The sequence below is a fragment of the Schistocerca americana genome, chromosome X, assembly GCF_021461395.2.
Source record: "Schistocerca americana isolate TAMUIC-IGC-003095 chromosome X, iqSchAmer2.1, whole genome shotgun sequence".
Classification (NCBI taxonomy): Eukaryota; Metazoa; Arthropoda; class Insecta; order Orthoptera; family Acrididae; genus Schistocerca; species Schistocerca americana.
The window spans coordinates 993,246,144-993,261,794 of record NC_060130.1 but is presented as its reverse complement, the minus strand read 5'-3'; the positions used below and the strand labels follow the sequence as shown (position 1 = coordinate 993,261,794).

At 43.9% G+C, this 15,651-nt stretch overlaps 1 protein-coding gene across 1 annotated transcript in view; it reads right to left on the bottom strand.

Annotated features, from left to right (window-relative positions):
- The window catches only part of LOC124556433, a 189,774-nt gene that overhangs the window by 149,101 nt on the left and 25,022 nt on the right, over positions 1-15,651 (bottom strand). The window contains exon 2 of the mRNA XM_047130388.1: positions 12,547-12,703. Coding sequence (XP_046986344.1) covers positions 12,547-12,703 — 157 coding nt within the window. The remainder of the gene's footprint in view (positions 1-12,546; positions 12,704-15,651) is intronic.

Sequence of the window (15,651 nt, the reverse complement as noted above, 5' to 3'; positions counted from 1 at the left end):
AAGTTCAACAAAGATCCGCCAACTGCTAACTCCAATCGGCGATGGTATGCGCAGTTTAAAGCTTCTGGATGCCTCTGTAAGGGGAAATCAACGGGTCGGCCTGCAGTGAGCGAAGAAGAGGTTTAACGCATGCGGGCAAGTTTCACGCGTAGCCCGCGAAAGTCGACGAATAAAGCAAGCAGGGAGCTAAACGTACCACAGCCGACGGTTTGGAAAATCTTACGGAAAAGGCTAAAGCAGAAGCCTTACCGTTTACAATTGCTACAAGCCCTGACACCCGATGACAAAGTCAAACGCTTTAAATTTTCGGCGCGGTTGCAACAGCTCATGGAAGAGGATGCGTTCAGTGCGAAACTTGTTTTCAGTAATGAAGCAACAGTTTTTCTTAATGGTGAAGTGAACAGACACAATGTGCGAATCTGGGCGGTAGAGAATCCTCACACATTCGTGCAGCAAATTCGCAATTCACCAAAAGTTAACGTGTTTTGTGCAATCTCACTGTTTAAAGTTTACGGCCCCTTTTTCTTCTGCGAAAAAAACGTTACAGGACACGTGTATCTGGACATGCTGGAAAATTGGCTCATGCCACAACTGGAGACCGACAGCGCCGACTTCATCTTTCAACAGGATGGTGCTCCACCGCACTTCCATCATGATGTTCAGCATTTCTTAAACAGGAGATTGGAAAACCGATGGATCGGTCGTGGTGGAGATCATGATCAGCAATTGATGTCATGGCCTCCACGCTCTCTCGACTTAACCCCATGCGATTTCTTTCTGTGGGGTTATGTGAAAGATTCAGTGTTTAAACCTCCTCTACCAAGAAACGTGCCAGAATTGCGAGCTCGCATCAACGATGCTTTCGAACTCATTGATGGGGACATGCTGCGCCGAGTGTGGGAGGAACTTGATTATCAGCTTGATGTCTGCCAAATCACTAAAGGGGCACATATCGAACATTTGTGAATGCCTAAAAAACTTTTTGGGTTTTTGTATGTGTGTGCAAAGCATTGTGAAAATATCTCAAATAATAAAGTTATTGTAGAGCTGTGAAATCGCTTCAATCATTTGTAATAACCCTGTATATAAAATGATAGTAGTAGCAGGGGATACATCCTACAAGGAAACAGATAAATGCATCGCAGCAGCATCTGACATGTGAAAATTACAAGTCATTCCATCACTAACTCTGCAAACGGCACATCAGTTGGGCAAATCTGTACACAGGGATTGCAGCGCATTACAAGCTCTTACCGCTAAGTTACTTATGACCCTGAAGTCTCCATTTTACACAGAAGATGCGACAGGGGGATCGCATAAAATCAAAATTCGTTTATAGGAATGTGTCGAGTTTCATCAGACATGAGATGGAAGTCCTCTGATGACCGAGAGGTTTACCGTTAACGATCGCAAGTAGACGCTGCTTTAAACCACATGCGGAACACATAGCTGTATACGAATAGAATGCAGGCTATGTCACGTGAGTCATGCATCCGGATAGAACACTGGAGAAAAAAAAATTTGACCTGCACCAACTTCTCCTTGTCTAGAATGAATTAGCGAACATTTAAATGTCTGTGTGCTGTTGTAGGGAGGGTATGGATTTGACTTGGAGTATTGTGATAGCGAAGGGAAGAGTATGTCCAGTTGTAAGGAAGGTACAGGTATTTCCGATACTTCGCTCATCGCCGAATACTGTTCAGTTGAGACCTCGATCGTAAGATTTAATTGTGAGTATAATGATAGAAGATATATGTGAGGGGTTTTCTAGAATGTGTCCGTGTATGCAAAGTCTGTGGTGGCATTGATTCGCGTTCCCATGTTAATGGTAACAGTCTTCCGGATGCAGAGGCCTGTTGGAGTGTAGGAATGTGTTATAGTTAACTTTACCATCTTCTAGACGACCGAATAGCGAACTAAGTATGTGCTGGGCGGCTTTCGTGATCAAGTGTAACTTTGAGAAGATGGTGCGTTTGCGTTGGAGCGTTATTCCCTCCCATGTAAATTGTTCGATCGACTGCTTCTACACATTTGGTGCCTTTTTTTAGTTGAGGAAATATCGATTGTGGTGTGTTGGACACACGTTTGCCTGTTCTCTAGACGTGGGAAAGACCCTGTGCCACCACCTCATGCTTGCGGAAGCTGAGCAGGGGCTGTTCGCGGTATGACATCTGACGGATGCGTCATTAATCGCTACTTCCTGTGTACTCTACTGGACAGGGGCAGTGCACTGTGCTTGCTCTTGTTGATTGCATTATTTCGTGAGCGGCTCTGTAGGCCTTGCTATGCGCTATTTGGACAGTTTACGAGTACTGAGCGTGTCTACACATCAGTGTGAAGAACTATTTAGGAGCAGTTAGCTATTGTGTACTGCAATTACGAGTTGGTTGCATGTCTGTGGGCTGTGCAACATGACCCCAGGCACATCGTGGTGGATGTTTTGTATGAGTGTGAGAGATATACTCTATCCTTAAATAAGTTGTTTGAATATAAATAGAGTGCACTCCATCCGCACTCTCCCCATCAGCCCAGAGCAGGCTGAGTCTTTTCCCACCATTTTCCCTCACCATTTTGATTTACGTCACGAAAAGGACAACAGCGTCCTCTGTTGGTGGTATTGAGTACTAGACCTCGTGGAGAACGCACTGTTTGCCGCCATCACGGATAACTGTACTTACGTCATCAGCTGGTGTCACGGAGGCGTCATCTGGTGGCGACGAAATGTTCTAAGACAGTTGGAGTTTGGAGCTCGTGGTGAATCCACTAGGTGGCGCCACCTTAGATTACGGTACTTGCGTTATCACCTGACGTCACTATAGTGTCCTCTAGTGGCATCAATATGAACTAAGTCAGTTGGGCTCTGGACTCAGTGGCGAATACACTGGGTGGTGGTGCTGCCTCTAATTGTTTACATAAAGGCTGGTGTATGATTTCGATAGTTGACGATTATCAAGCAGAGTCTTTAAATAGATTATTGTTTTGACAATTGACGAGTTGTTTGGCTATTTGGACGTAAATACATTGCATTATTTACGAGTGGTTCGCATGTCTGTAAGCAGTGCAATGCGTTATTTTTGACGGTTTACAATTAGGAAGCGTGTGTGTAGAGTCATATACATGAGGTATGAAGTCGCAGTTTGCAGGTCTGTATGCTGTGGGGCATGTCAGAATGTGTGTTCTGTGATACATATACTCAATCCGTAAATAAATTGCCCCCAAATAAATAAAGTACACTTGTTCCTCTCTCCATCAGCGTAGTGGGGGCTGAATCCCTTTACCAGAAACCCCTAGGAAGAGGTTGCGCCCTGGAGGTGTAGTTTAGTGGTGGTGAGCTTTGTTTGCAACAATTTTCTTAGGTTGGTAGCAAAAGCCGAAGTGCCCTTTCTTTGCTGCCAGAATTCAAACTCGGCTATGGTTCCTGGGAAGAGGTGGCGGTCTGGACCTTGAAAAGTAGTTCAACCTAGGTAGTTGAAAGTACAGCAAACACGTTTTCTTACCTATATGAAGTCGAATCACGTCACTAATGCAGTAGCCAATAGGAGTGCAGCGTTCTAGGGGTGGGGGGTGCTATGTCATGATTGAACACCGCACTGGTAGTGGGAGAATGTGGAACTTCTCATTTGATCATTGAATATTGAAATTGTAAATTGAATCATTGAATATGTTTAAAACTGAAATTGAATTAATTACTTACGTAATTGATAGGTTAGATGGGGGATGTGTGTGTTAGTTTAGTTAGCAAATTTTCAGAAGACTATGTCCGGTGAGTGTATGAAGGTGGCTACCGAGGGTGTGTGACGTAAGCGGTCAGATGCCCACGGGCCGCCCGGGTTCCCGGGTTCGATTCCCGGTGGGGTCAGGGATTTTCTCTGCCTTGTGATGACTGGGTGTTGTGTGATGTCCTTAGGTTGGTTAGTTTTAAGTAGTTGTAAGTTCTAGGGGACTGATGACCATAGCTGTTAAGTCCCATAGTGCTCAGAGCCATTTGAACCCACGGGTCGGTGGCACGGCGAGTGTCCGGTTATAACGTTCATGTGCGAGAGAGAGCAGACGATCTCGTGTCACCACGCAAGGTCACAGTAGCTTCCTCTGGTGGGCACGATATGAAGTAGACTCTGGACCTCGTGGTAGTGCACACAGTGGGTGCAGCCAACTTGAATAACTGTACTTGCATCATCATCTGATGTCACGGTAGCGCCCTATGGCAGTGGCAATGTGTGCTAAGTCAGTTGGAATCCAGACCTCGTGGTGAATACACAGGGTGTCGCCATTTTGGATTGCGTCACAGATGAGAGCGCCCTCTGGTGGTGGCGCTATGTACTAAGTCAGTTGGATTCCGGACCTCGTGGCCAACACACCTGCATGAAATTGTTTAAATAAAGGCTTATGGCCAAGTCCTTTTCCCACGAATCCTTAGGAGGAGGTGGCGGTTGGGTGACCTAGGTTAGTGGAGGTAGGTCAAGTGAGCTATCTTCCCACGATTGTATTTGCTTAGTAGAGATAAACGGGGTGTGGTGCATTATCCTGTTGGAATTTGAACTTCCTGCATTTTTTCTGGGGGAGGGCAAGGGGGTTAGGTTAGTGGAGGTAGCCCAATTGACCTATCTCTCCGCCAAAATCCGCCATCTTGAATGACGTCATCACCACCATCATGAATACATTTGACAACAGTGGAATGTGGGGCCACACCGCCCTTGCCCCCTACTGCTGCCGCCGCTGATCTCGCTGATGCAGATTCGGCGCACATCCTGTAGCCTAAACCAGTGCATATTTGCGAGCCCCCAGAAGGTCATTGCGCCACCCCAGAAGTTCCCTTGCTGTTTGCCCAACCACAGTGTCTACATCTCTCGATGCGGGTGTGCGCCCTGTGACCGGCTTTTGAGGCAGTGCTCCTGTTCGCTAGCAGTGTGGATACCAGGGTTCAGGTATGGAGATGGCATTGGCTACGGTTACATTCCTCCTCACCTGCATCTGCATTCAGCCTACCCCCACCGTAGTCATGTGCTACCGCCCTACACGAAAACGGTGCGGAGGTTTGGGGGGGAGGGGGGAGGGGGAGGAATGTGGTGTCCTTCAAAGAGCGAGGTGCTAAAGCATGGTTAGTACCTTGCAACGTAACTACAAGAAAAGATAGCCACTACTGGATGTATCAGCAAATGAGTGACATCGGCATAGCCACGGGTACAAACGTTTCGCAAAGTCGCCGCAATGATGTTCTACTTACGGCCAAGCACAGCACCGCTCAGCCCCAGTCTGTGATCATCAAGTGAGACAACAGCATCATCTTCTAGTAGGCCAGCCAAGTGATCAATGTATCAGGAAGAAGTCAACGTGAAAGTTATTCTTAAATGTGCTCTGAGTAAGAGAATTTTATTTTGTCTGTATCAAGTGCTATGTTAATGTTCAGAGTCGTTCCCAAGGAAATGGACTGTACAAAGTTAAGTCATTCGTCTTCTCTTAGTTGTAATAAAGTGAACTAACATTCTAAGTGTTACAGTATCCGCTCGATCTCCTCCCGGAGCAAACAAAGAAGCCATTGTTGTACCGATGAGTGTATTTTTGTTCGATGCAATAATTACGGCACCAGGTACACAAGCAGCAGCTTACCGCATCCAAAATTATTACTAACAAGCGATACTTCTCTCAGCAATTCCCAAGGACTCGTATCATTTCCTGGTGGCTGATCATTGACTGCCTGCTAAGTGGATTAGACTGATAGCATATAATGAAACAGTGAGACGCACACGAAGCGCTGATTCAGATGTCTTGCGTCAGTACCGCCACACTACTGATGTAGGCAAAAACGTTCTGAATGAGGCGTTTTGTTGTGTAGCGAGATTCAAACTACCACCTGTGACGCACCATCAGAGCAGCAAGCTACAAATTGAGCTTTTACTATGTTTTTTCTGGGTTTAATTCTTAAATTCCTTGCAGTTTTTTTGTATTTAAGAGGTGTAATCTCGCGTTTTAGTAACTGTAAGTGTGTAGAGGAGAGGAAAGGAATATGCGGAAAACACTGATAAGGAGAAGGGACAGGATGATAGGACATCTGCTAAGACATGAGGGAATGACTTCCATGGTACTAGAGCGAGCTGTAGAGGGCAAAAACTGTAGAGGAAGACAGAGATTGGAATACGTCAAGCAAATAATTGAGGACGTAGGTTGCAAGTGCTACTCTGAGATGAAGAGGTTAGCACAGGAAAGGAATTCGTGGCGGGCCGCATCAAACCAGTCAGTAGACTGATGACCAAAGAAAAAAAAAAAAAAAAAAAGGGTAGGTTCATGCAGTTTGTAACACGCTAATCATTACTTTTAACGGCCAACTCAGTAATGCATCAAACTCCGTTGGTGTCACATCAGGAAATTGTGGTAAGGTCTTATGGTACCAAACTACTTAGGTCATCGGTCCCTAAGCCTACACACTACTTAAGCTAACTTAAAACTATGTTACGGTATGAGCAACACACACACCCATGCCCGAGGGAGGACTCGAACTTCCGACTTCCGACGGGGGGGGGAGCCGCACGGACCGTGGCAGGGCGCCCCTGACCGCGCGGCTACCCCGCGCCGCTCACATCAGGAGGGTAGCAAATTAAATATTTAGCTTTCTCTATCTGGTTTTATAGTTAATTCTTAAGTTAGTGGTACTCTGGTGGATAGGTTGTGTGCATGCTGTGAGTAGTTGCAGGAGGAGCAGGCCACAGTTTGCGAACAGCAGAAGACGCTTTTGACCACAGTCAACCATATTCAGGTTGCTGCCTCGGTGGTGGCGGAGAATCAGGAGCGTCGCATGGGACACCTCAGGTGTCTCTTGTTTCGCGCACAGGCCCTGCTGCTAAGGCACCTTGCAGTGCACTACACGCCGGCGATCCGCCCTCACCGCATTCTGAGTAGCGGGTGGTAGCGCGTTTGCATTGCTCGAGATGGAGAGTCAGTGTGGAGACTGGGCCAGCTGTCCTCGCCCATTCTCCCTCTCAGTGGAGAGGTGGCCTCTCCTTCGGCAGGGTCCGAACAGACACAAAGGGTGAGGGGGGGAGGAGTGTGCTAGTTATCGGGAGCTCGAAAGTTAGGTGCGTTATGGAGCCCCATAGCGAAATAGCATTCAGGGCCGGAAAGAAATCCAATGTGGAGTCTGTATGTCTGCTGGGGGCCTCATCTGAGACGTGAAGGGGCCCTGTCTGAGGCTATTGAGGGTGCAGGGTGCAGTCGTCTGCAATTTGTGGCCCCTATCGGCACCAGTTATGTCTATTGTCTGGGTTCTGAGGGCATTTTAAGTTCGTACGAGCTGCTGGTGGAGGTGATGAAGAATGTTGACGTCACTCGCAGGATGCAAGCAGAGCTTACAATTTGCAGCATCATTCCCAGAATTGATTGGGGTCCTTTGGTTCGCAACCGAGTAGAGGGTCTCAACCAAACGCTACCGCGATGCCGTGATGTTCTCGGTTGCAGATATCTGGACCTGCATTATGGGATGGAGAATTGTAGGACTCCCCTTAATAGGTCATGGGTGCACTACACAAGGGTAGCAGAGTGCATGCAAGGTGAACATAGTGGCTTTTAGGCTTTTCAGTTGATATGCAGAGAGCGAAGGCAGACCACGAACAAAGTGAAGACGTTTAGATTGTGAAAATTTTAATAGTAAACTATCGAAGTAATCGTAACTAAGTTTCTGAATTTACTGCCCACCAGGAAATTCGTCTCACTCATATTATTCTCGGAAACGAGAGCTGGCTGAATATTGTAGCGAAGCATTGAATTTATATTGAAAACACAGATTACGTCATAAGAGAGGAGTGTTCATTGTAGTCGACAAAAATATATTGTCTCTCGAGGCTGAAATTGAGCCTGATTGTGAATTTATTAGGACGTGTGTAGTCGTTTTGGGTGAACTCAAGTCAGTTACTTTTAACAGCCACCCGCTCTTTCCGTGACAGTTTTGGAAACATTCAAAGAAAATCTACGCTTGGTAGCGAGGAAATACGCAGATCATGCAATATTAGTTGGAGTCGACTTTAACCTACCGAGTATAGACTGAGACGTCTATGGATTCATTGCAGGTGATACGGACAGGCAACCTTGTCAAGTATCTTCTAATACGTTTTTCGAAAACTGTCTTGAGCAGTTAGTTCGACAGCCCACAGGCAATGGAAATATTTTAGACCTTATAGCTACAAAAGGGCCTGATCTTATCGACGGTGTCAGTATAGAGACAGGGATTCTACATTTACTTCTACATCCACACTCCGCAAGCCACCTGACGGTGTGTGGTGGAGGGTATCTTGAGTGCCCCTATCGGTTCTCGTATTGTTCGTGGTAAGAAAGATTGTCGGTATGCCTCTGTGTGGGCTCTAATCTCTCCGATTTTGTCCTCATGGTCTCTTCGCGAGATATACGTAGGAGGGAGCAATATACTGCTTGACTCCTCGGTGAAGGTATGTCCTCGAAACTTCAACAAAAGCCCGTACAGGGCTACTGAGCGTCTCTCTTGCAGTCTTCCACTGGAGTTTATCTGTCATCTCCGGAACGCTTTCGCAATTACTAAATGATCCTGTAACGAAGCGCGCTGCTCTCCGTTGGATCTTCTCTATCTCTTCTATCAAACCTATCTGGTACGGATCCCACACCGGTGAGCAGTATTCGAGCAGTGGGCAAACAAGTGTACTGTAACCTACTTCCTTTGTTTTCGGACTGCATTTCATTAGGATTCTTCCAATGAATCTCAGTCTGGCATCTGCTTTACCGACGATTAATTTTATATAGCCATTCCATTTTAAATCACTCCTAATGCCTACTCCCAGATAATTTATGGAATTAACTGCTTCCAGTTGTTGACCTGCTATATTGTAGCTAAATGATAAAGGATCTTTCTTTCTATTAGTGATAATGATGTTAGTGTAGCGACGATGGTTGCTTAAGTTCATAAATCCATCAAGAAGGCTAGCAGACGAATTTTTTTCTTTTTTTTTTTTGTTAGAAATATCACATAATCAGTTGGTAGCATCCCACTTAGAAAATAAACAGACATTATTTAGTTCCGTTGTGATGGAAGAAGAGGAATTATGGGCAAAGTCTGGATTGTAAATGGCGGTCTGGAGAAGTGTGTGCTGAGTAAGTGGATTGAGGACGGGAACGACCCACCACTGTTAAACAGCAAAATTTGTGAAATTCTGGGGAACCAGAGACTGTTGTATAATTGGTTTTAAAAAAACGCGCAACAGGCAAATGTTAGTAAAAACTCGTGCGTCCATGAAAAGATCGATGCGCGAAACGTACAACTAACGCCGTCATGCCTCAGCAAAAGATCTTGCCGAGAATCCGAGAAAATTCTGATCCTACGTGAAATCGGTAAGTGGGTCGAAAGCCCCTGTCCAGAAACTCGTTGACCAGTCTCGCGTGGAAGAAGGAAGGAAGGAAGATTGTGTTTAACGTCCGGTCGACAACGAGGTCATTAGATACGAAATCTTTTGTGGCAGTAGAAGACAGCAAAAGGAAAGCTGGAGCTTTAAATTTCGCGTTTCAGAAATCATTCACGCAGGAGTATCGTACAAATATACAGTCATTTGACCGTCACACGGACTCTGGTGTGGAAGACGCAGTAATAGGCATCCTTGGCGTAGAGAAGCAACTAAAGAGTTGATAACAAGTAAGTCGCCAGGTCCGGATAGAGCCCCAATTCGGTTTTATACGGAGTACTCTACGGCAATGGCTCCATCCTTATCTTGTATCTATCGCGATCTCTTGCCCAGCGCCCAAGTCCCAAGCGAATGGAGGAAAGCGCAGGTGACCCTTGTATATAAGAAGAGTAAAAGAACGGACTCGCAAAATTACAGCCCAACAGCGGTAACATCTGTTTGCTGCAGAATTCTTGAACATATTCTCAGTTTGAATATAATAAATTTCCTTGAGACGGACAAACTTCCGTCCACAAATCAGCACAGATTCAGAAAACATCGCTTGTGAGATACTCAGATTGCCCTTTTCTTGCAAGGTATCCTGTGAACCATGGATGAAGAGCAACGGCAGAGTCCATATTCCTAGATTTCCTAAAAGCATTTGACACGGTATCCCACTAAAGATTGTTAACGAAGGTACGAGCATACGGAGTAAGTTCCCACACATGTGAGTGGCTCGAAGACTTCTTTAGTAATAAAACGCAGTACGCTGTCCTCGATGGCGAATGTTATAAGAGACAAGGAGTGACCCAGGGAAGTGTGGCAGGACCGCTCATATTCTGTATATAAATAAAAACATGATCTGATGGACAGGGTGAGCATCAATCTGCGGCTGTTTGCTGATGAAGCTGTGGTGTACGGACAAGTGTAGTCGTTGAGTGACTAGGAGATTACAAGATGACTTAGACACAATTTCTAGTCGGTGTGATGAATGGCAGCTAGCTCTAAGTGTAGAAAAATGCAAGTTAATGCGGATGAGTAGGAAAAGCAAACTCATAATGTTCGAATACAGCATTAATTTTGTGCTGATTGCCACTGTCACGCCGATTAAATACCTAGGCGTAACGTTGCAGAGCGATATGAAATGCAAAGAGCACGTAAGGATGGTAGTAGGGTATAGAACACTAGTTTAATCCATTCTTGAGTACTGCTCCAGTGTTTGGGATTCCCACCATGTTGGATTAAAGGAAGACATTGAAGCAATTCAGAGGTGGTTTGCTAGATTTGTTACCGGTAGGTTCGTTCAACATGCGACTATTAGATAGATGATTCGTGAATTCAAATGGGAATACAACGTTCTTTTCGCAAAACATTGCAGAGAAAGTTTAGAGAACCAGCATATGAAGCGACTGTATAACAATTGAACTACCGCTAACGTGCATTTCGCTTAAAATATAAGAGAAATTAAGGCTCGTATGGAGGCAAATAGGCCGTCGTTTTTCCTTCGCTCTCTTTGAGAGTGCAGCCTTTGTAATTCAGTTAATGTTAATGCACTTGTGCAACATTTGAATATCTAAACTAAAGTTACCCACATTCAGAGTACCTCATTAAAGTTCATACAGTCCACAGTTTTAGTTTATTACATTTATAACAACATTAGCTAACACTAGCCAATTTTGTTAAAACAAACACTGACCAAGGATGAAAAAGTGTTTTTCGCAAAATTACTGCCGAAAATATTGGAAATAAAGATGACAACATGATTTGAAACTCTGGAAAGTTATTATGTCAAAAACCACTTGAAGCTCAGCATGGAAAAAACATAGATCGTAGCATACCAGCTGAGACACTGAGGAGCTAGTAAAAGCGTAAATGTTATGTGGAGAGAACAATTGCTGTACGAAAGTGACCCGCTCGAGTACGTGATGGCGAAATCTGATCGTACCCTCACCTTGAAAGCTCACAGCGAATAAACAAAAGAGTAAGTCGTACACTCCAAATAATTACATCCGGAAGCTGACTTGTAGCATCTGGGGTGCAACCACTGTTTCATTTATTCGTTTGTTTCTACACAGAGGTATATGGAATATCCGTAACAAGTATTCGTCGTATCCCACATAGATCACAAGGCATTATATAGAAAGAGAGTTTCTTATTTAGTTATGTTAATTAAAAAAAGTAAACGCCGCGCGGCTTTATTTTTAATTACTATGGACACACGTTAATCAATGACTGACGCTAAATATTCTAAATATTTTGGATTTCATAGCTTGCAAAAACTTTGTGTTCCATTACTTGTTATTTTTCATATGTGCATTCTATTTATTAGTTTTTCTTTTTTTAAAGCAGTGTGAATCGGAGAACTCCTTTCACATAAGAAAGCTATCTATTGCAACCTATACATCTTTAAAACAATTAAAAGGCTAGAAACGTTTTTATGTATTAGAGAAACATTTATTTTTTCCTCCCACATCCATCAGACATGTCAGGAATGGCTAAAAGCAGGACGGTAAGCACCTGTTAAAAAAGAGTACGATAGAGAATCAGTTTTTTTTTGTTTTTTTTAAGTGAAGACTTCGACAAACTCTTTAATTTAAAAGCTAAATATAAACGCTGTTTAGCAAAAAATACCCGTTAGTGATAAAAAAATAGACAAAGAGTATGATAAATAGCAGTGGCGAGAAAAACGAACGCTGAACACCAATTTTGTTAAGTAAAAAGTTGCAGTATACATTGTGGCTATCTCAGGGTAGATATTACCTGGAGCAGCGAAAGATAAGCGGGAAATATATTGGTCTCATTCATTGACTGAGGTTAAAGGAAAAGATTGTACAAATATACATTTCGGTTGAAGCACACTAGAATTCTGAAACGCAGACAGTAGGGAAATCTGAGGGGTCAAGAACCACATAATTTGTGGTTCTATAGGACAAATTCGAGACAGACAAAGGTACGAAATACGAAGCGAAGAGGTCTTAAGCTCGATAACTGAAGAAAAAAGTCTGTGGAAGAACCTTACCAAAATAAGGAACAAGTAGGTGAGGTGGTAACTTGGCAAACGAGTCAAAAACAGAATAATAAATGCAGCGGCATACAATGGCTGATGTATGCAGCTTGCAGTATTGGTGTGGTAAGGACAGTGAAGGTGGCTTACCTTTGCCTTTGGCCATGTGTAGCGCGTCGCCCCGGCCGTCGCACTGTTGGCTGCCAGCGGCGAGCCATCAGCGCGACGCCGGGCTCCGGTATAATTAGACGCGCCAGGGAGCGCACACCTGCTTGTGCAACCAGAGCTACCACTGTTTGCACTTATCCTTCATGGAGAACAGTGCTGTATTTAGGACTTACTACCACCCCTCAAAATATGGAAATCAAAGAGCCTGCAGCAGCAGAGGTTTGTTTCACTGTATCAACGATACGAAGTACCAACAGCTCTTAAGGCATGCATTTTAGAGGCCGTGTTTACTAGACTGATTTGCTTCAAACAATCGTTCTTGTCGTATCTTTGAATACTGACCTTTCCCCTGGGACACCCTGTACACCATTTTATAGCAGTTTCCCCAAGTATAAGCTATAAAGCAGCATTTAATCTTTTGTATCCAACTGTATAAAATTTTACTGTACAATCCTTAGTTAATGGTTCAAATGGCTCTGAGCACTATGGGACTCAACTGCTGAGGTCATTAGTCCCCTAGAACTTAGAACTAGTTAAACCTAACTAACCTAAGGACATCACAAACACCCATGCCCGAGGCAGGATTCGAACCTGCGACCGTAGCGGTCTTGCGGTTCCAGACTGCAGCGCCTTTAACCGCACGGCCACTTCGGCCGGCGCTTAGTTAATGAATTGAAGAAATTAAAAAAGGACAACAACTGAAATCGTTAAAGAGATTCGCCTGGATAGCCGTGTACGTTTGCACGCCGCTTCCGGTATTTTGGGAAGGACGCCGGCTCCAGGTCGTATGAGCCCGGAGGATTAAGTAAGAGAGGCGGTGTGCAGGCCTGCCTAAATGTGGTGTTTAGGCGCTTTCGCATCTCACAAGGGGAGGCCACAACGTTTGGAACGCGGATTTACTGTAAACTTCGTACACTCGTAATACTCCATGAGGACAACAAAATGAGTAAGCAGTAGCGCGTACTTCTCAAGCGTTACTGAGAAAATCACAAGATAATTTCGGTCGTCAAATATATATCTGTGCGTGGCCATTTTTACCATGAAGCGGCAGCAGCCGCGTGGTACCGGCACAGTAGCTCAGCATGTTCGGTCAGAACGTTAGCTACTCTTTGTAATAAAAAAAAACTGAGCGAACGAATCAACGAACAAACTGAACGGGTGTCACCGGACGTCCGCCGTGAACAAATTCAACGAACAGTACAGAACAAAATGAATTTTTTTTAAAAAAGTGGTTAGCGTTCAAGCCCCGTAATCGCTGGATCGAGTTCCGTTCGTCAGGTTTTTTTTTTTTTAATTATTTTCAACTCAGTCATTTTCTTTACTGTTTATATTACAATTGATATAATGGGCAAAATACGTGTAATCGGATGAACTTTTATTAAATTTACAATGTTATTTGGCAGTCTACTAATTTTTATTGTCGCAAATAATATAATATTCACAACTATCGACTAGTAAACGACCTAACGTATAAAGTCATACTGAAAATGTATGCTTGTCCGTGTCTTCAAAACTGTTCATATTTAATCGAAAGAGAACGAGAAATTGCTTCTCGGAAGACGCTATTAAAATACGCTCGATACTGCATAACCAATTATCAGCACCGATTTTTAAGGAAATACGGCGTTATGCATGGTTTGCTTCCAAATTATCGTCTGAAAGAGAGGTTTTTGAAAATATTAACGAGGTTTGTTTTTCCACGGAAAACCTCAAAAGACCTTGCTTATGCGGAAACATAGCATTTATTCAATGCAGCTGATGCCGTTTAACTTTATGTTTTCCGTGTGTTTACGAAAAATACCATCCTGCAACTTGTATTCGTAATGTCGAAGGCGACGATTAATTGTACATCTTTCGAAAGCCGTCGGTGCCGGTCAAAACTTGGGGGTAACAAGTCGTTTCGGGCTCCTTCCAGGTATAAGGGATTTCTCAAAACATGGACCATTCATTTTCAGTATCACTTTATGCGTTAGGTCGTTTACTAGTCGATAGTTATGAATATTATATTATTTCTGATAGTAAAAATTAGTAGACTGCCAAATAACATTGTAAATTTAATAAAAGTTCGCCCGATTACATGTATTTTTCCCATTATATCAATTGTAATATAAACAGTAAAGAAAATGACTGTGTTGGAAATTAAAAAAAAAAAAAAGAACAGACGAACGGGACTCGATCCGGTAATTACCGGGCTTGAACGCTAACCACTCGGCTGCCGCCGCTTCATGGTAAAAATTATCTTGCGATTTTCTCAGTAACGCTTGAGAAGTACGCGCTACTGCTTACATATGTTGTTGTCCTCATGGAGTACTACGAGTATACGAAGTTGGAAGTAAATTCGCGTTCCAAGCGTCGTGCCTTCCCTTGTAAATTCCGTACTGGGGGGGGGGGGGGCGGGGGGGGGCGGGAGCGGGCTGATAAGGAGGACATCCGTCCACACTCTACCACTAACACACTAACACTGCCAAATCCAGAATAACTAACAGATCCTGTGAAGAAACGAGATACAGCTAGAAAAAGGAAGAAACAGTCACACTTAAAACGAAAGTTTCAAATAACCTTGTTGTCTAATTCGTCTGTGCCTACAATTCATACTAACTATTTGTGCTTGAGATTGCTATGGCTCGTCAGTGATCTGTCTATCAGACGCTATGAATCTTGAGACACCAATATCCACACAACGGATAACGTTATCTGGAAGTGGTGTTCTCCACTTCGCCAGGAAATAAAAATAATAAAGTTTGGAAGAAATCTGCTTCTCGCCACATACAATTCACTTCCGACTGCCAAAATTTCCGTTAATCATTGATGTAAAAGTCTTAGCGATTTTGCCAACTGAAGTGCAGCGCGTTTGAGCAGATGCAAATAGGAATTTGACAAGAAGGTGTGGGGGCTTCAGAGATAAATGCTGACTTAATTGTACTGAAAAATTCGGACTTTGAAGTCCATATAAAATAATTGCATCTACCTCTTTAACGATTATAAGAGAGCGCGCTACAAACTATTAAAACATACACTTTTTTTAAGTTTTAAATTTTTGTGTGTCTCCTTGGCTGCAGCCTACACGACCTGTGGCCCTGGTGGAGA